Source organism: Schistocerca gregaria, chromosome X, assembly GCF_023897955.1.
Source record: "Schistocerca gregaria isolate iqSchGreg1 chromosome X, iqSchGreg1.2, whole genome shotgun sequence".
Taxonomy (NCBI): Eukaryota; Metazoa; Arthropoda; class Insecta; order Orthoptera; family Acrididae; genus Schistocerca; species Schistocerca gregaria.
The window spans coordinates 591,458,424-591,479,732 of NC_064931.1; the positions used below are offsets into that span (position 1 = coordinate 591,458,424).

The 21,309-nt window shown below is 40.2% G+C and overlaps 1 protein-coding gene across 2 annotated transcripts in view; it reads left to right on the forward strand.

Moving 5' to 3' along the window:
• The window catches only part of LOC126299398 (rho GTPase-activating protein 15-like), a 237,644-nt gene that overhangs the window by 136,673 nt on the left and 79,662 nt on the right, over positions 1-21,309 (forward strand). For both annotated transcript variants that reach the window (XM_049991271.1, XM_049991272.1), the window contains one exon: positions 16,362-16,463. In XM_049991271.1, the coding sequence (XP_049847228.1) occupies positions 16,362-16,463 (102 nt within the window). The remainder of the gene's footprint in view (positions 1-16,361; positions 16,464-21,309) is intronic.

The following is a 21,309-nucleotide window of genomic DNA, read 5'->3' on the forward strand; positions in this document are numbered from 1 at the left end:
AGCCCTGTGGTAGCGGGTCGGGTCGGGTCAGTCTCTCAGTGCCCTTTAAACAATCAGTCCACATACCTGGGTAGGTTTCAGGTTGTCTGTTGCCTGCCCCTTCACTCTGTGATGGTAGATACTGGTTTAGCCGATAAAAGCAGCATTGACGAAAAGTCAGCTAAATACCTACCACGCAAAGGCCGCATAACACCAGCCCATCGACAGCAACTAACAGTTAGTTACACTTTCGGGTCTTCGGGATTCTTGCGTGACTTGTTTGAAAAATGTGTAAAGTTTCCTGTAAGCTGGGTTATTGCCGTTAGAACACAGAAAATAGCTATCAAGTCCTTACTTACTATCCCTACACTAATTATACAGTGTTACTGTCTCTGAAACAATTTCACACCCAAAAGCAGCCAGAAGATGTTTAGCCCGACCCTATATTATAAACGTCCTAAACAATCACTGACCCATGGCTACTTGCGAGTTAATACGTAGTCCTTCTTCTTCTTCTTCTTCTTCTTCTTCTTCTTCTTCTTCTTCCTCCTTTGGCACTCCATCCCGGGATGGGACTAGACCGCCTCAATAATTTTCTGCCATTCCTCTCTGGACTCCGCCGTGAACCTCCAGTTACGGCGACCGACTCTGGCAGCGTCCTCTCCAACCTCGTCGCTCCATCTCAACCTAGGTCGTCCTCTTGCTCGTCTTCCTCCAGGTTCACTACAGAAGGATTTCTTTGCGGGATCTGTCTCATTGAGTCGCATTACATGTCCAGCCCATCTCAGTCTACACAGCTTTATGAACTTTACCACATCATCCTCCTTATAGCAGTCATAAAGTTCGTCATTTCTTCGCCTTCTCCAGGTCCCATTTTCATACGCAGGTCCAAAAGTCCTCCTCAGTATATTTCTTTCATGTGATCTCAGTTTGTTTTCACGCTGCTTCGTAATTGTCCATGTTTCTGAGCCATACGTAAGTACTGGGCTTATCAGCGTTTTGTAAAGTCGGCACTTAGTCCATCATGATATAACCTTGGATTTAAAACGTCGCAACATTCCAAAGTAGTATCGGTTAGAAGCACTTATGCGAGCTTCTATCTTTAAGCCCAGATATGTTAAAAATTCCACTCGCTCAAATATTATTCCATCAACGGTTATTGTGGACTGTAAGGGTTGGTTAGTGCCATTATACATATACTTCGTCTTTCCTTCATTAATTCTCAGGCCCATATTCTCTGCACTCAGTTTTACAGCGGAAAATGCACTTTGTAGATCTCTAAGTGTTCCGCTCATTAAATCCAAGTCATCTGCATATCCCAGCAATTGTACAGACTTATAGTAGATAGTTCCTCTTGTCTGAATACCCGATTCGCGTACCACTTTTTCAAGCGTCAGGTTGAAAAGTAGGCAGGAAATCCCATCTCCTTACCTTAGCCCAGTTCGAGTGGAAAACTGAGACGGTAGCCTTGACTGCACTCGCGCGGTACACTGGGAACACTTTAGGGTGACCTCTATTACATACACCAGTTTTCCAGGCACTCGATATTCCCGCATTGCCTCGTAAAGTTTGACCCGGTTTATTGTGTCATATGCAGATTTTAAGTCAATGAAAAGGTGGTGCACACCAACATTGAAATAATCCGTCTTTTGTACTATTTGTCGGAGAGTAAATACCTGGTTTACAGTAACATTTGACTTTCCAGGTCTGAACCCGCATTGATAGCTTCCAATAATTTCTTCTCCTGTAGGTGAAGTTTACTGAACAGGATGTTTGGTAGTCCTTTATATATAACATTTAAAAGTGTTATGCCTCTGTAGTTGCTGCATTCAAATAGATCTCCATTCTTATGCATCAGACACACTATCCCTATATTCCATTCTTATGGTAAGTCATTCACTAGTGTTATTGTACAGAAATGCTGGCTGTAATGTCTCGTAATTTGCGCGAAACACGCCATGTGGAGTCCATGTATGACTCGAAAGGTTCACATGCGAAATCTCCTAAAATAAATCACCCACAAAGCTCAAACTTCCTCGAAATACCCAACACTGTAGTTGCTTTTTATCTACACAGGAACCGATCAAACGCACGGATTTCTTCATTTTGGTACAAATTTGATCAGTGCAATTTAACATAGGTGTTTAGTAGAAGGAGGCTCCAGATTGACTATCTCGACTCGCACATTTGAGGCACAAAGCCCTACTCAAACGCGCGGGAAACGCTGAATTCCTGTTGGTTAGTATGTTAAGCAGCCAATCAGACCAAATGGTTCAAATGGCTCTGAGCACTATGGGACTCAACTGCTGTGGTCATCAGTCCCCTAGAACTTAGAACTACTTAAACCTAACTAACCTAAGGACATCACACACATCCATGCCTGAGGCAGGATTCAAACCTGCGACCGTAGCAGTCTCACGGTTCCGGACTGCGCGCCTAGAACCACGAGACCACCTTGGCCGGCCAATCAGACCATCAAGAGCACTACTACACTCGCGGAATTTCTAATGTCAGCTACAAGCAATTTAGACTAGAAATCTCGTAATTACGAAACTAGATAAAACTGAATGAAAACAAAATACAATTCCTTTCTACAAAATAAATTGCTAATAAATTTGTGAGGTGTGCTTTACAAAATCAAGCTCAATTGGACATGTGACACAAATTCCCCTTTTACACAACTACTTTCTCTTGCATACATTTACATAGTTATAGTACAATATCACATTTTCCTGTATGTACGTCATCCATTCACTCTCTTGTCTCTCCTAAAACGCAAACCAAAATATGGTGAATTAATAATTTTCCAAAGTACTTTTAATAATGTTAGAAATGTAATGAAACTAAAGAAAACTTCAGAAAATTAGATTGTATGAACCTATCCTCTTAGTTGTAGTTTCAGTTGATACTAGAGACGAATACCTTACAGTGCCTCACTCAGTTTCACAATGCCAGCAAGGTTATTACGTGTTTAGGTAAAAATTTATATCTTCGAAAGTATGGAAGTTATTGATGTAAAATTTGAATAGCATGGTTGTGCTATGCATAGAATTTGGTATACGAAGTATGAAAAAGATTGATTTATATTTAAATGGTATTTATCCAGATTGATAGAGATTATCCGTAACGCATTGCACGCAGCATTAGTCAAGTAAACCACTCGCATGGCCCAATAGGAAGTGTCAGCTGTGCGTGCGTGAAAACCATCTCCTCTCTTCCCGCCTCCACGGCAAACTACGTTTTGATGCAAGGTAACAACTCGTAATAATTTGCTACATTACGTTAGCCCGTTGTTGAGTATTTTCGCGGAGCTCTTTCTTTTTCCAGTAAACACTTTAAAAGCTCTCCCTAAATGTGTGTTATCAATCAGTCTTACAGTACAGCTGCGTGGAATTATTTGAATTAGTTTGTGCAACAGCTCTTGTCTTCAGACAGCGTCATAAGCTGCTCTCAGATCTGTGAAAGCAGTTGATGTTTTTTACTTTTTCTGATAGCCTGCCTCTGTATAGGTTGTCAGGGAAAGCACTTGGTCATTGCGCTCGTTCGCCTGGTATTGATTCCAGTATTTTTGGGCTCAGTCTGTTATATAGGAGTCTCTCGAGCAGCGTATATACACTATGTGATCAAAAGTATCCGGACACCTGGCTGAAAATGACTTAAAAGTTCGTGGTGCCCTCCATTGCTAATGCTGGAATTCAGTATGGTGTTCGCCCAGCCTTAGTCTTGATGACAGGTTACACTCTCGCAGGCATATGTTCAGTGCGGTGCTGGAAGGTTTCTTGGGGAATGGCGACCCATTCTTCACGGAGTGCTGCACTGAGAAGGGGTATCGATGTCAGTCGGTGAGGCCTGGCACAAAGTCCATGTTCCAAAACATCCCAAAAGTGTTCTGTAGGATTCAGGTCAGGACGCGACACTCTGGCAACACCTCTTCATAGCTCTAGAGATAGCCATTATTTTCACTTACATCCTTGTGCACCTCACAGTTGAAAGCTATCAAAAATGCTGCCAGGTGTCAGGAACTTGACTTGATTGTAGGAGCTTCATAGTAGTAAAGAATAATAGTTTATTAAAAATTCATGTGTAATGTGGCATTTTTTCACCCTCTCATTGTTTATAATGCCATATCTCCTGATCTCTGTCATACAATTATATAATTTTGTAGGTACATTCAGTGGCTTATGTGGGTACTGTCTGCAAAATATTTCATGTATAGACGTAGTAGCAAAGAGTTAATAAATTGAAAGATGCACAATGCGGCAATTTTTCACACATCTCGTTTATGACATCATGTCTCCTGACTGTGTGTAGTGCCATGATATAATGTTGTAGATGCATTTTGTGGCATATGTGGATACTGTTTGTGAAATTTATTGCAAATAGAGTTAGTAGCATAGAAGTAATAAATTTAAACGTCATCCATGACGCAGCAGTTTTTCACATATGTCATTGTGTATGATGTCATATCTAGTGAACCATGATCACTATGTGATCAAAAGTATCTGGAAACTTGGCTGAAAATACTTAAAAGTTGGTGGCGCCATCCATCGGTAAAACTGGAATTCAATATGGTTTCAGCCCACCTAATCCTTGATGACAGCTTCCACTCTCTCTCAGGCATACGTTCACTCAGGTGCTGGAAGGTTTCTTGGGGAATGGCAGCCCATTCTTCACCGAGTGCTGCACTGAGGAGAGGTATCAACGTCAGTCTGTGAGGCCTGCCACGAAGTCAGTGTTCCAACTCATCCTAAAGGTGTTCTGTAAGATTCAGGTCAGGACTCCGTGCAGGCCAGTCCATTACAGCGATGTTATTGTCATGTAACCACTCCGCCACAGGCCGTGCATTATGAACAGGTGCTCGATCGTGTTGAAAGATGCAATCGCCATCACCGAATTGCTTCTCAACAGTGGGAAGCAAGAATGTGCTTAAAACATCAATGTAGGCCTGTGCTGTGATAGTGCTATGCAAAACAAAACAACAAGGGGTTCAAGCCCCCTCCATGAAAAACACAACCACATACCACCACCACCACCACCACCACCACCACCACCTTCGAATTTTACTGTTGGCACTACACACACTGGCAGATTACGTTCACCGGGCATTCGCCATACCCATGTAATGCCTCCAAAATTTTTTATGTGAAATCTCTTTAAAGATTTTAAAATAAAGCATATGTTATTGACATTCTACGTCTTTATTCTTCATGTTTACATATTTATTTCCCAAAATAGTCACCCGGGCGACGAAAACATTTCTCCCAATGAGAGACCAGTTTTGTTGATACCGGCATTGAAGAATGTTTGACTTGTTGAAGGAGCCACAATCTTACCCGAGCTTGCACTGCTTCATCACTAGCAAGTTGAAGTCCCCAAAGGTGTTCTTAAAGTTTTGGAAACAGATGAAAGTTGCATGGAGCCAAGTCGGGACAGGATGGAGAACGATCGGTGACAGTGAGTCCAATGTGTGGTATTGATAGAGATGTCACAGTGCTTGTGTCATGCTGAAGGAAAGGGTGATCTGTAAGTGGATAAACTCCTGGAATTTGACACTCGAGTACAGCATTCTATTTCGATATAGTTACGTAACACACCACCATGTTACATTCTTATTTTCGGAGTTTCAAGTGGCAGAGAACAGCAAATATGTAGACATGAAGAATAAATATGTAGAATGTTAATTATGCATTTTATTTAAAAACCTTTAAGAGTTTTCACATATAAAATTGGGAGGCATTACTTTGCAGCACGCCCTCATATATTCAGCATGTTATCTTGGATCTTCTTCGTTCACAGATAACGGCTGTATGAAAAAGTGACCAAGAGAAGATTGATGACACTATTTCAGCACATTTCTGAGATGTATTGCTTCCATCATAACTGGAAAATAGTGCCAAAATCATCGCTGCTTCTAGGAATTGGCATGATTTCTCATGAATAGCATGACCACCAAAAAAGTCTGAGATATATAGTGATAACTAAAGTTCCAGCATTTTCAATCGTGCTCATCATTGTTAAACCTGCTGATCACTACAGTAGCTGATATAGATATGAGAGTATTATGTAATGACTATAAACTCAGTACCCAGATTCCAGGACAGGGCAAGTGCTTCTTCTCCCTGCCCCCTCCCCCCTCCCCCTCTTTCCCATCCCCTCGCATCTTAAAATTTTCCTCAGTAGTGCCACTTAGTAATCTCCCATTCATAATCTAGTGGGAAATACAATGTTTGGTGGAAAAATCTGATCTTGCAGCTTAAGCCAGTATACCAACTTCTCTTCTGTTCTATTTCCATGAAACATCTTCAGCATGTTTTTATACATCTGTTGACTCTGATTACATCACAATTCTAGATTTCATAAGGTTGCTTGTTAGTTTTAAAGCCTTATAGCTCGAAAATATCTGACGATTTGGAGCTGCTTGTGACTACTCGATTCCGGAGCTCACAGGCGGCAATTGTTTTGCTTTTTCATGAAACCACAGGAAGAGTTTGTACCAGATGTGTGGTTCTCCCAACAGAATTGCTGCAGGGTTTTCAATGTCTCAGGTGCTTGGGAAACTGTAGATAAATGGAAAGATCATTTACTAACCTGCTTCCAAACAATCTGATTAATAGAATTCGGTGGTGGAATTCTGCTAGAAATGTCGCATTTTGCTGCTGAAACATCATCAAAGTGCTCTAGGTAGATGTACTTCTGTAGAATGTGGAGCTTAAATCAGATATTGTGCAGACATATGGGATCCAAATTTGTCTGAGCTGTGCAACTGGATTTGTGATTCCCTGTCAGAAAGGTCACAACCATAATAATTGATAGAAAGTGAAACCAGAGTTGTATCTGGGATTCCCCAAGGAAATGCTATTAGCCCTCTCGGTTATTCATCATAATTATCATCATAATTATCATCATAATTTTCTTTGGGCCTTTGTCCCACTTCATCGCGGGATTGGTCGAGTTACTAGCGACTTGGTGATTTTAGTGTTACAGGGTGGGCAGATGCCTTTCCTGTCACCACCCTGTCCCCCTCCCCCCCCCCCTCCCCCCCCCCCCCCCCGACTGAAATGCCTAGAACCGCTCAGCCACACCGGCCGGCTCTATTAAGTTTCTGGTAAATCGCATAAATGTAAAGCTAAACACCTATGGATTACAACTATGAACAACTGAAGTTGGATTCGTCACACAGAAGATGTTGTGTGGAAGATGAGCCAAAGATTGCATTTTTTCGGCATAACACTTAGAATGTGTAAAATATCTACTAAAGAGACTGCTTACTTTAGGCTTGTCCATCTCCTTCTCGAGTATTAATGCACAATATGGGACCCTTACCAGGTAGGATTAATGGAGAATGACTAAAAAGTTAAAAATGATCGGCTCATTTTATATTATCATGAGATACGGAAGAGCTTCATGGTTATGACAAGCAAGTTAGGGTGTTAATAATTAAACCAAAGGCATTTTTCATTGCTGTGATATCTTATCAGAAAATTTCATTCAGACTTTCTATTCTTAATGTTTAAATGTTTTGTTTACCATCATAATAAAATAAGAGAGGTCAGAGCTAGCTCAGAAAGATTTAGGTGTTCACTTTTCCCATGTGGTATTCACATGTTGAATGGTAGAGAAATATTTTGAAAATGTTTCTTTCAGTTAATTACATGTGAATTGCAGAGTAATGATGTATATGTAGAACACTGCCTAAGTCATGGGGAATGTTGCAAGTATCAACTTCCCTACGTGCTACAAAATTTAGATGGAAAATTTAACTACTAATATTATTTATAATTGTCTAATTTACTAGGTGTCTTTGAGCATAATATGTTGCTCTGAACTTACTGCCTTCATTGTAAATGAATTTAGCATATATAATTACCGAGGAAAGTATTAAAAAAGGACTATTCATGTTGTTCACGAATGTGTTGGAAGATCAGGTTATTAGCCTTCAGAACTTGTTCTCAGACTATGCACTTCCATGAGAAGTCAGTTCTGTGAGAATTGTTGTGCAATTCAGGGAGCTTTGTAAGAAATTTGGTGCATGGTGCAGTGTCCAGTGTTTGGCAGCTGGCTCTAAACATGAGTAAATGTTCACATATGAACGAAAATTGTCAATATTGTTTAAGTTTATGATCAGTGCTAAATCCCTACCATTAGCAACATTGCCAGGTTTTTTGATATAAAGTGGCACAAGCAAGGAAATACTGTGTGAAGAAGGAAAAGGTAGTCAACGTTTGGTGGAAAGGATTCTGTAAACCTGTTTCGATCAACAAAAAATGTCTGGTTAGATTCTAAGAATAGTTATAATATTTCAAAATCATGTTTTAATTGGTGTCAGTATGGCGAACTGATCTTCAGACATCTCTGACGGTTTATGCAGAGAAACCCAGGTTGAACCACGTGTACAGTGATCAGTGACAAGCCAGTCCATAAATTTTCCTGCTCTGCTGATACACAGGTTCCATTAGACTGGTAGGATGAACAGATACCTGGCATCACTTAGTTGCTGACAATGCCAGCATTCAATGGTGGAGCAGTGAAATACTTATGTATGTGGACTTACATGGAAGCTAGGAAAATGATCTGTCCATTAATGTATTCTTATGATGATGATGTTTGGTGGAAGTGATGATGTGGTCTGTAGCTATTTTTCCTGATATTCTCTGGGCTAACACAGATATTTTGAGAGATGTTTTAGACACCAGCATGTATCCTCACTCTATGACAATCATTATGAACGCTCTTTTTTTTCATATGTATCATAGTGTTCTCACCTACAATGGAAGGACCTATATACACTCCTGGAAATGGAAAAAAGAACACATTGACACCGGTGTGTCAGACCCACCATACTTGCTCCAGACACTGCGAGAGGGCTGTACAAGCAGTGATCACACACACGGCACAGCAGGAACCGCGGTGTTGGCCGTCGAATGGCGCTAGCTGCGCAGTATTTGTGCACCGCTGCTGTCAGTGTCAGCCAGTTTGCTGTGGCATACAGAGCTCCGTCGCAGTCTTTAACACTGGCAGCATGCCGCGCCAACGTGGACGTGAACCGTATGTGCAGTTGACGGACTTTAAGCGAGGGTGTATAGTGGGCATGCGGGAGGCCGGATGGACGTACCACCGAATTGCTCAACACGTGGGGTGTGAGGTCTCCACAGTACATCGATGTTGTCGCCAGTGGTCGGCGGAAGGTGCACGTGCCCGTCGACCTGGGACCGGACCGCAGCGACGCACGGATGCACGCCAAGACCGTAGGATCCTACGCAGTGCTGTAGTGGACCGCACCGCCACTTCCCAGCAAATTAGGAACACTGTTGCTCCTGGGGTATCGGCGAGGACCATTCGCAACCGTCTCCATGAAGCTGGGCTACGGTCCCGCACACCGTTAGGCCGTCTTCCGCTTACACTCCAACATTGTGCAGCCCGCCTCCAGTGGTGTCGCGACAGGCGTGAAAGGAGGGACGAATGGAGATGTGTCGTCTTCAGCGATGAGAGTCGCTTCTACCTTGGTGCCAATGATGGTCGTATGCGTGTTTGGCGCCGTGCAGGTGAGCGCCTCAATCAGGACTGCATACGACCGAGGCACACAGGGCCAACACCTGGCATCATGGTGTGAGGAGCAATCTCCTACACTGGCCGTACACCTCTGGTGATCGTCGAGGGGACACTGAATAGTGCACGGTACATCCAAACTGTCATCGAACCCATCGTTCTACCATTCCTAGACCGGCAAGGGAACTTGCTGTTCCAACAGGACAATGCACGTCCGCATGTATCCCGTGCCACCCAACGTGCTCTAGAAGGTGTAAGTCAACTACCCTGGCCAGCAAGATCTCCGGATCTGTCCCCCATTGAGCATGTTTGGGACTGGATGAAGCGTCGTCTCACGCAGTCTGCACGTCCAGCACGAACGCTGGTCCAAATGAGGCGCCAGGTGGAAATGGCATGGCAAGTCGTTCCACAGGACTACATCCAGCATCTCTACGATCGTCTCCATGGGAGAATAGCAGCCTGCATTGCTGCGAAAGGTGGATATACACTGTACTAGTGCCGACATTGTGCATGCTCTGTTGCCTGTGTCTATGTGCCTGTGGTTCTGTCAGTGTGATCATGTGATGTATCTGACCCCAGGAATGTGTCAATAAAGTTTCCCCTTCCTGGGACAATGAAATCACGGTGTTCTTATTTCAATTTCCAGGAGTGTATTTTGTTTAAAAGATAATCAAGTGGATTTCCTGGACTGGCCTGCCAAGTCTTGACCTAATGTTTTTAACATCTTTTACATGATATTGAAGATGTATTTGCTTATCACTTCACTTTGTCCAAAAACCCTGCAACAAGTATTGACCACATTTCGTAAAGAATGAAAAACTAGCTCTGCCTTCTTTGTATCTGAACCGAGTAGAAAAATCTTTAAGCAAGATGTCACACTCTAGTATTAGTGCCACAATGACAATGAGAGAGGTTAGGGCAAAGTCAGAAGTGTGCAGGCAACAGTTTTTTTCCTTCTCGCCATCTGTAAACAATACTCGAAGGAGTATGGTAGTTAACATTGGCAACAGTTAGTCTTCCATATAGTGTACTTATACCTGTCATCTGTAAAAAGATGTATTGAAGAAACCAGTGTAACAAGCTGCAGACCTGGTGTCAGAACAGCTAGAGCTCTGTCTTCAGAATGATGTAAATTATTTAGTTTGAGACCAGTGAATATCTGTTATAACTATAAAGTGAACTGTGTCTTGTGGCACTAAATAACTGTCATGGTGTACTGCTATGGAAAATTTTAGATTAAATGCAGTTCAAAAACTTCGTAATTACATTGTTTAGATACCACTCTTTTAAGTCAACACATTTTGTACATTTCATGCATGAGTAGATGCCACTGCTGAAATGTAAACTGTGATGCTCTGTAAAATACCCTTTACATATTAGTAATTCTTCATGAACCCAAATTGTTACAGACCCGCAGATTTCTTTAGCTGGAGGAATAAGTGGAAGTTAGTGGGTACCAAATCTATTAAATATGATGGATGATCCAATACTTGAGAGCCTCCTGTTTTCCTATTGCCAAATTACTTTTGTGGACAAGTGTATTGTCCTGATAAATGATAGAAGTTGCAGTCCAGGACTCTTCTCATGTAATTTATTTTCAATTAATTGGCGCAGAAGAGAAGGACCAGACCAATTACTGTTCTCATCCTTGTCAAATAAAACCTTGTGCACTCCCCCTTTTTTACTTGACATGCATTATTGCAGAATGTATACAAACATAACAAAATCAAAGCTTTGTGAACATCAGTGTCGTTCTGTGACAGACCAAGCAGCCTTCTTTACCCTCATAAAAGAAAATTGTAAAGTTTTTTGTTATTTGCATTAATAATTAATGATTCAGGACAAGAATCTGTCTATGTACCAAGTAAAACACATAGAAAGGGAACAGCAAAGATAACTTGATTGTTAATTACTGTGTGGCTCAAAATACATATTACTGTGTTAATTGTTGTGTGGCTCGGTGTATTCAATACTTGTTTTATGGATATAATTCTCCTTGCATTCAGTGGAGAGAAAAAAAATGTGAATGTGAGGAAATAAGGTCTCTTAGGCTGATAATTAATGTATAACAAGTTCACATGAAAGCCTCACATTTAGCACTTTTGTAGAAACTGAATACATCAGGCATGTAGAGCATGTTTGATAAAGACTCTTAGTCTGTAAACTTGTATTTATTGATATGTCATTGGTTAGTCTTGATTTCTATGTGCAAAACTGAAAGAGTGTTGAAAAATAGTGAGCAGAACTTTTAATACTGAATTATTGTATTCAAATTACATTGCGCTACTGAGGCATGTCCGTAAGGGAAGTACCATTTTGGGGGAAAAAAAAAACTAATGACAAATGTTTTTTCAAACCAAAATTTCTTTTTAGTATAAAGAACATTTCTTAAACTACCTGTGTACAAAGTTGCCACCATTGTTCAGACATTTGTCATAGTGGGAAACAAGCTTTACTATACTGTCTATGTAGGAAGATACTGCCAGTGAGGATATCCACATCTGAACTCCATTTTTTGTGTCATTTTCTGCTTGTTGTGAGTTGCTTCACAGAGGCGAAAGCATCAGTTTGGTATTTTACTGTGAAATCTTTTGTGTGCAGTTGAAAACAAGAGACGTGGAATGCTCAGTCAAAGTACTGTGTTGCTTCATGACAATGCTCATCCCCATTCTGCTGGCGTCACTGAAAATCTTATTCAACAATTTGTATGTAGTTTAATTGCTCAATGTACAGCCTCAGTCTTGCATCTTCTGACTAGCATTTGTTCTTGAACTTGAAGCGTGGTTTGGGAGGAAGACCTTTTCACCATGATGACTATGGAAACAAATGATGTTTAGCAGTGACTGTCTTTACTAGCTGCATCTTTCCATAAGAGGGCACAGAAAGTTGATTCCCTGCCATGACAAATGCCTGAAAAATGGTGGCAACTGCGTAGAAAAATAGTTTCAGAAATTCTCTTTCTTGCAAAAATAAATTTTTGTTTGAAAAAATGTTTGATCAGTTTTTTTTGCAAAATGATACTTATTTTCCAAACTCACCTTATAATTTCACTAAATTCAGATATTAAATGTACTATAACTTTTTGATGCAGCATCTCACTTCAAGCACTAAGAATATTCATGATGCAAAAAAAAGCCCCAATAAACTATGAATTGTTGCATTAATAGTAAACAGATTTATTGTCACTAATTTGCATTGTTGTGGCAAATAAAAGAAAGGCATGTCTTTGACAAATGTTCAGGAAAGGATGCAATGCCCTACAACATCCTTTCTCAGTTGTGTTGTTGTGGTCTTCAGTCCTGAGACTGGTTTGATGCAGCTCTCCATGCTAATCTATCCTGTGCAAGCTCCTTCATCTCCCAGTACCTACTGCAACCTATGTCCTTCTGAATCTGCGTAGTGTATTCATCTTTTGGTCTCCCTCTACGATTTTTACCCTCCACACTGCCCTCCAATGGTAATTTGTGATACCTTGGTGCCTCAGGACATGTCCTACCAACCGATCCCTTCTTCTAGTCAAGTTGTGCCACAAACTTCTCTTCTCTCCAATTCTATTCAATACCTCTTCATTAGTTTCGTGATCTACTCACCTAATCTTCAACATTCTTCTGTAGCACCACATTTCAAAAGCTTATATTCTCTTCTTGTCCAAACTATTTATTGTCCATGTTTCACTTCTATACATGGCTACACTCCATACAAATACTTTCAGAAACGACTTCCTGACACTTAAATCTATACTCAATGTTAACAAATTTCTCTTCTTCAGAAACGCATTCCCTGCCATTGCAAGTCTACATTTTATATCCTCTCTACTTCAATCACCATCAGTTATTTTTCTCCCCAAATAGCAAAACTCATTTACTACTTTAAGCGTCTCATTTCCTAATCTAATTCCCTCAGATCACCCGATTTAATTCGAATACATTCCATTATCCTCGTTTTGCTTTTGTTGATGTTAATCTTATATTCTCCTTTCAAGACACTGTCCATTCCATTCAACTGCTCTTCCAAGTCCTTTGCTGTCTCTGACACAATTACAATGTCATCGGCAAACCTCAAAGTTTTTATTTCCTCTCACTGAATTTTAATACCTACTCCGAATTTTTCTTTTGTTTCCTTTACTGCTTGCTCAATATACAGATTGAATAACATCGGGGACAGGCTACAACCCTGTCTCACTCCCTTCCCAACCACTGCTACCCTTTCATTTCCCTCGACTCTTACAACTGCCATCTGGTTTCTGTACAAATTGTAAATAGCCTTTCGCTCCCTGTATTTTACCCCTGCCACCTTCAGAATTTGAAAGAGAGTATTCCAATCAACATTGTTTAAAGCTTTCTCTAAGTCTACAAATGCTAGAAAAGTAGGTTTGCCTTTCTTTAGTCTAGCTTCTAAGATAAGTCGTAGGGTCAGTATTACCTCACGTGTTTCAATATTTATATTTCTACGGAATCCAAACTGATCTTCCCTGAGGCCGGCTTCTACTAGTTTTTCCATTCGTCTGTAAAGAATTCGCGTTAATATTTTGCAGCTGTGACTTATTAAACTGATAGTTCGGTAATTTTCACACCTGTCAGCACCTGCTTTCTTTGGGATTGGAATTATTATATTCTTCTTGAAGTCTGAGGGTATTTCGCCTGTCTCATACATCTTGCTCACCAGCTGGTAGAGTTTTGTCATGACTGGCTCACCCAAGGCCATCAGTAGTTCTAATGGAATGTTGTCTACTCCCGGGGCGTTGTTTCGACTCGGGTCTTTCAGTGTTCTGTCAAACTTTTCACGCAGTATCATATCTCTCATTTCGTCTTCATCTACATCCTCTTCCATTTCCATAATATTGTCCTCAAGTACATCGCCTTTGTATAGACCCTCTATATACTCCTTCTACCTTTCTGCTTTTCCTTCTTTGCTTAGAACTGGGTTTCCATCTGAGCTCTTGATATTCATACAAATGGTTCTCTTTTCTCCAAAGGTCTCTTTAATTTTCCTGTAGGCTGTATGTATCTTACCCCTAGTGAGATAAACCTCTATATCCTTACATTTGTCCTCTAGCCATCCCTGCTTAGCCATTTTGCACTTCCTGTCGATCTCATTTTTGAGACATTTGTATTCCTTTTTGCCTGCTTCATTTACTGCATTTTTATATTTTCTCCTTTCATCAATTAAATTCAATATTTCTTCTGTTACCCAACGATTTCTACTAGCCCTTGTCTTTTTACCTACTTGATCCTCTGCTGCCTTCACTACTTCATCCCTCAGAGCTACCCATTCGTCTTCTACTGTATTTCTTTCCCTCATTCCTATCAATTGTTCCCTTATGCTCTCCTTGAAACTCTGTACAACCTCTGGTTCTTTCACCGTATCCAGATTTTATGTACTTAAATTCCCACCTTAAATTGTAATAATTAAATTATGCTCTGTGCAAAATTCTAACAGGCGGCTTCCTCTTTCATCTCTTAGCCCTAATCCATATTCACCCACTATGTTTCCTTCTCTCCCTTTTCCTACTGACGAATTGCAGTCACCCATGACTATTAAATTTTCGTCTCACTTCACTACCTGAATAATTTCTTTTATCTCATCATACATTTCTTCAATTTCTGCGTCATCTGCAGAGCTAGTTGGCATATAAGCTTGTACTACTGTAGTGTGCATGGGCTTCGTGTCTATCTTGGCCACTATAATACGTTCACTATGCTGTTTGTAGCAACTTACCTGCACTCCTATTTTTTTATTCATTATTAAACCTACTCCTGCATTACCCCTATTTGATTTTGTGTTTATAATCCTGTATTCACCTGACAAGAAGTCTTGTTCCTCCTGCCACCAGACTTCACTAATTCACACTATATCTAACTTTAACCTATCCATTTCCCTTTTTAAATTTTCTAACCTACCTGCCCGATTAAGGGATCTGACATTCTACGCTCCGATCCATAGAATGCCAGTTTTCTTTCTCCTGATAATGACGTCCTCTTGAGTAGTTCCCGCCCAGAGATCCGAATGGGGGACTATTTTACCTCCGGAATATTTTACCCAAGAGGACGCCATCATTATTTAACCGTACAGTAAAGCTGCATGCCCTCGGGAAAAGTTACGGCTGTAGTTTCCCCTTGCCTTCAGCCGTTCACAGTACCACAACAGCAAGGCCATTTTGATTAATGTTACAAGGCCAGATCAGTCAATCATTCAGACTGTTCAGATCAGTCAATCATTCAGACTGTTGCCCCTGCAACTACTGAAAAGGCTGCTGCCCCTCTTCAGGAACCACACGTTTGTCTGGCCTCTCAACAGATACCCCTCCGTTGTGGTTGCGCCTACGGTACGGCTATCTGTATAGTTGACGCACACAAGTCTCTCGACAAACGGCAAGGTCCATGGTTCATTGGGGGGGGGGGGGGGGGGCGCCTTTCTCAGTAGTCTTCATTATTATCATTACTTTTGTAGTTATTTATGCAATTAATTTATAGTGAAAGCAACAGGTTGTTGTAAAAGACTGTATTGTCATTAGCCACTGATATGATACCTCAATGACAACATTGGTAACAAATTATAATACTACTGCTGCTGCTAGTGGTAATATAATAATAATAATAATAATAATAATAATAATAATAATAATAATAATAATAATAATAATAATAATACATTAACAACGACAACAGTAACTTGGTATGAATTAGTGTGTGTCGATAAGAGAATACAATACAAGACTTGAAGATCACAAACAGTTTTGTTTTTCTAGAAATAAATCCTGCAAACAAGATGTTGTGACATGCTTGCTTGCAAATGTAAAACACAAGAATAAAGGCATGGTTTTTGCTTTCTTTCAGTGGTTTTCCTCAAATGATGCGGAAGGTAGAGTGTACTTCTACCAAGAGAACAGCAGTGAATCATCGTGGAGATTGCCAGAAGTACCATCTACAATGTTGGAAGTATGTGTATTTGATTCATTAATTGTTATTATCTATGACAAATTGTATGCTTGTTTAGTGACAATTCAAAGTGGCACTTTTCTTTTCATGTATTAATATTTGTTTGAGGAATTTTTCATGATACTGCAGAATGTTTTATTACAAAACACCATGCTTTTCAATCATGGGTGCTGCAATCACAATTTCCACCAGCAAATGCAGTGGCACCTTGAAGCATTTCCAGTCTCAGTCTTCAAATAAAAAGGATGTACTTTTTGACATGTTACAAATCATTATTCAATATTAAAAGCATGTCACATATTTAGATTTGTGCTGCAGTGTGTGCTGATACAGATGGCAGACTAAATGAGAACTGGATAACCAAAGTAACTCTGCATTTGTGAAAGTGCTAGATCATGACTTGAACACAGAAATCCTAACCATCTCCGGTAAAGCAGGTCCCCAGGTTGAGCCACTTGAGCACATCTCTTGGTCATATGCCAACTGGTGACCTGTCGTTAGCTCTCCCCTTACAGCTTTCCACGGAGGATCTACTGCCCTTCAGTTTATCTTGTCCTCCTATAGCTTCTACTTCTGTGTAGTTCACTTAAGACGTTTGAAAGACTCTTTTTGAATCCGGCTGCAAAATTGTTTTATCAGCTGCCCAAATGAGAATGTTTAGTCAGACAGTGGTTCCCATAGGGATTTAGGGCATTTGATAGTGACAGGGGATATTTAATTTGCTAAGCAGATTCAGAAGGATGTAGGTTGCAGTAGGTACTGGGAGATGAAGAAGCTTGCACATGATAGAGTAGCATGGAGAGCTGCATCAAACCAGTCTCAGGACTGAAGACAACAACAACAACCATCATTTAGAATTTCTGTAGGAATTGAATGCCCAGTACTGTTGTACAAGATACATGTTAAGCCACTTCAGAATTTCAGGTGGTTATAGACTTGTAAGATACAGATTAAAAATAGATACAAAGCTAGGGAAAAAACTGAATAATCAGGCAGGAAGACAGAAATGTAGAATATGATAACCTATTTAAGAATAAGGTTGATCGGTTTGTTGTTGTTGTTGTTGTTGTCGTCGTCGTCTTCAGTATGAAGACTGTTGGTGCAATTCTCCATACTACTCTACCCTGAGCAAGTCTCTTCATTTCCAAATAGTTGCTGTAACCTACATCCTTTTGGGCCTGCTTACTGTTTTTACCTCTTTTATTTAGTACCTCCTCATTGGTTACATCATCTACCCGTCAACTCTTCAGATTTTTTCTACACTGTCACGTTTCAAAAGCTGCTATTGTCTTGTTGCCTGAACTATGTATTGTCCACATTTCACTTCCATACAAAGCTACACTCCAGAGAAATACCTTCAGAAAAGACTTCCTAACACTTAAAACTATATTTGATGTTAACTAATTTCTCTTCTTTAGAAACATTTTTCTTTCCATTGCCATTCTAAATTTTCTATTCTCTTTGTCATCTTCAGGTATTTTACTATGCACATAGCAAAATTCTTCTACTACTTTTATTGTCTCACTTCCTAATCCGATACCAGTAACGTTGCCTGATTTAATTTGACTACATTCAATTAGTCTTGTTTTGCTTTTGTTGGTGATCATGTTTTATGTTCCTTTCAAGACATTGTCAATTATATTCAACAGATATTCCAAGTCCTTTGCTATCTGTGACAGAAATACAGGATGTACATAAAGTCCAGGAACACTTTCAATTATTTATTGCACAAGAACTAAACATTGTAAGAATGTCATACATATTGCATTTTAAAGAGAAACTCTAAAAGTTTTTTTACAAACATTCGATATGTGAACCATGAGTGACCCAGGAGACGTAATATGGTAATTTAATTCTTGCCATAACCGTCCCAGCATGGACTGCATGACTGTGGCAGTAGCTTCCTGTATTCTCTCCCAGAGCTCTGCTACATCAAGTGGTAGAGGCAGTACATACACCAGATCTTTAATGTGCCCTGACAGAAGAAAGTCATACGGAGTGAGATCTGGCCAACGGGGAGGCCATTTGTTGAATTCCAACACACAGAAAGCACGTCCCACACCTGAAGTCGCCAGGTTTGTGACTAGTGCTGACTATCGGCAAATTACCAAGTTAGGCTGTGTAGGTATACATGGGAAAAAAAACTTTCAGGATTTCTCTTCAAAATTACATATGTATGATATCTGTACAATGTTTGGTTCTTGTGCAATAAATAATTGAAAGTGTCCCGTACTTAATGTACACCCAGTATAATGTCATTGGCAAATGTCAAAGTTCTCATTTCTTCTCCCGGACATTAATTACTGCTCCAAATTTTTTCTTCAGTTTCCTTTTGTGCTTGCTCAAGGTACAGACTGAACAACATCGGTAATAAGCTAAAACCCTGTTCACTCCCCTCTCAAGCACTGTTTCTTTTTCATGCCCCTCAGCTGGTGCTGCTTTTATATCCACTATTATCTGACCCCAGTTGATCCCCTCTCAATTGGCAGTAGCTACACTGTATGTGTTCATTAATTTGCTTAAAGCACAATTATTGAATGAAGCACAAAACTGTCGTGGTGATGGGTTGCTACAAAAACCATCTTTATGCCTTATCACTGAGAAAACGTTTTCCAGTGGCTCTTTATTAATTTTGCGTGTTAATGAATATAACTTGGTTCCATCCAAAACATCATCAACAAACATGTTCAAAGCACTTACGTTACCCAGAAGTCCTTTAACACACTTAATCCTAGATGAAAAATCTTTCCCATTAACATCTACAAATTTCCGTGACTGTATCCATGCCTTCAGTGTCTTAAATATTTCCAAATGTCTGGAGGCACTTTTAATGCAGTTCCTTAAGGATACAGGCCCCTTAACACCATATGCATTAAATATGTCAAAAATATCATTTACTTTTTGCCAAAAATCTGCAGTAGCAGTAGTAGATGATGATATGGTACCACAAGTAACACGTGTCTCAGTACCTGCTGCTACTGTATGACTCAACACACGAACTGCAGTTCTTACCTTCATTTTTGAAAATGCTAGCATTTGGACAGCTCTTTTAGTGAGCTTGGGGGGCAACTTGTACTTCCTTTCCCAATCACTTGAGTACAACTGAGAAATGTCCTTCTGTGAAGCAGTGCCAATCCATCCTTCATCTGTTGTGTGGTTAATGTTATACCTGAATAAATTGTTGCATGTGCTTTTTATGAAGTGGGGGGGGGGGGGGGGGGTCATAAAAAAATTAGATCTTACTCCCTTCGTGTACTAAGCATGGATTAACTGTTGTGATACCCAGTCTGTGCCTCCACTAAACAAAATTCGAGCCTTGGTCAGTCACTCATGTTTTTACAGCAAAACCAATCTCTGTGAGTTTTTTGACATCTTCAAAAAATATGTGTGTCAGATGGGTGGCTCCTACTGGTCCTTTGGAGAAATAATATACTAATGGCTGTTTAAAATTTGAGAAGATGCCGTTAATCATTATAACTCGTGCAGTATTGGCAGCCACAGATGTACATATGAAACCCCTATCTTCAAACCCAATAACACAATTCCTAGAGCTGTCATATATCAAATTTTCCATTAGTGACATCTCATCCATAGACAAATTAAAAATTATATCAGTTTCTGGTAACTGCTGTACTTTCTGCTTCAAAAGATGAAATATGTTGTTATTTATCCCACAGTTTAACTGTATATCTTCCACATACCTTTGTAAGGTACGTACTGATGGAAGGCTAAAACAGAGTGATCAAAAACTGTATGCCTGAGTACTATAATACAAAAAAATAAGTGCAAATAATTTAGTTTCATCTTTCCATCTCAGACCACGTTTTCCATTCAATGGTATACTGATTTGGCTTATCAGTAAATAGAGAGCATCTTTTTTTAAGTACTTGGAACCAATACATTTTAAAACGAGCTTGTCCTTTAGTATTTGTGTGCTGTGACGTTGTGGTTACAGTTTATTCATACGATGGGCACTTTCCTTGTCATGTAGTAATTTTGTAGGAAGTCTAATGATTGGCACATTTTTACATTTCACCCGATTTTCCAACACGCGAATAATTTCACGTAATTGAAGCATTTCATCTTCAAAAGATGTCTGTGTTTCAGACTCTGTTGTTAGTGATTTTATATGTCTCTCGTGTAGGAACACTTGCGGTAGCTGTTTCTTCTGTGTCAGTAGACAGTTTTTTTTGTTTTTGCAGTAACACTTTCACATTTATATGGCAATTTTTTTCTTCATAATCACTGTTGTTGTTGTTGTTGTTGTTGTTGTTGTTGTGGTCTTCAGTCCTGAGACTGGTCTGATGCAGCTCTCCATGCTACTCTATCCTGTGCAAGCTTCATCATCTCCCAGTACCTACTGCAACCTACCTCCTTCTGAATCTGTTTAGTGTATTCGTCTCTTGGTCTTCCTCTACGATTTTTACCCTCTACGCTCCCTCCAATACTAAATTTGTGATCCCTTGATGCCTTAGAACATGTTCTACCAACCGATCCCTTCTTCTAGTCAAGTTGTGCCACAAACTTCTTCTCCCCAATCCTGCTCAGTACCTCCTCATTAGTTATATAATCTACCCATCTAACCTTCAGCATTCTTCTGTTGCACCACATTTCGAAAGCTTCTATTCTCTTCTTGTGGTGGTTGTGGTTAGTGTTTAACGTCCCGTTGACAACGAGGTCATTAGAGACGGAGCGCAAGCTCGGGTTAGGGAAGCATTGGGAAGGAAATCGGCCGTGCTCTTTCAAAGGAACCATCCCGGCATTTGCCTGAAACGATTTAGGGAAATCACGGAAAACCTAAATCAGGATGGCCGGAGACGGGATTGAACGTCGTCCTCCCGAATGC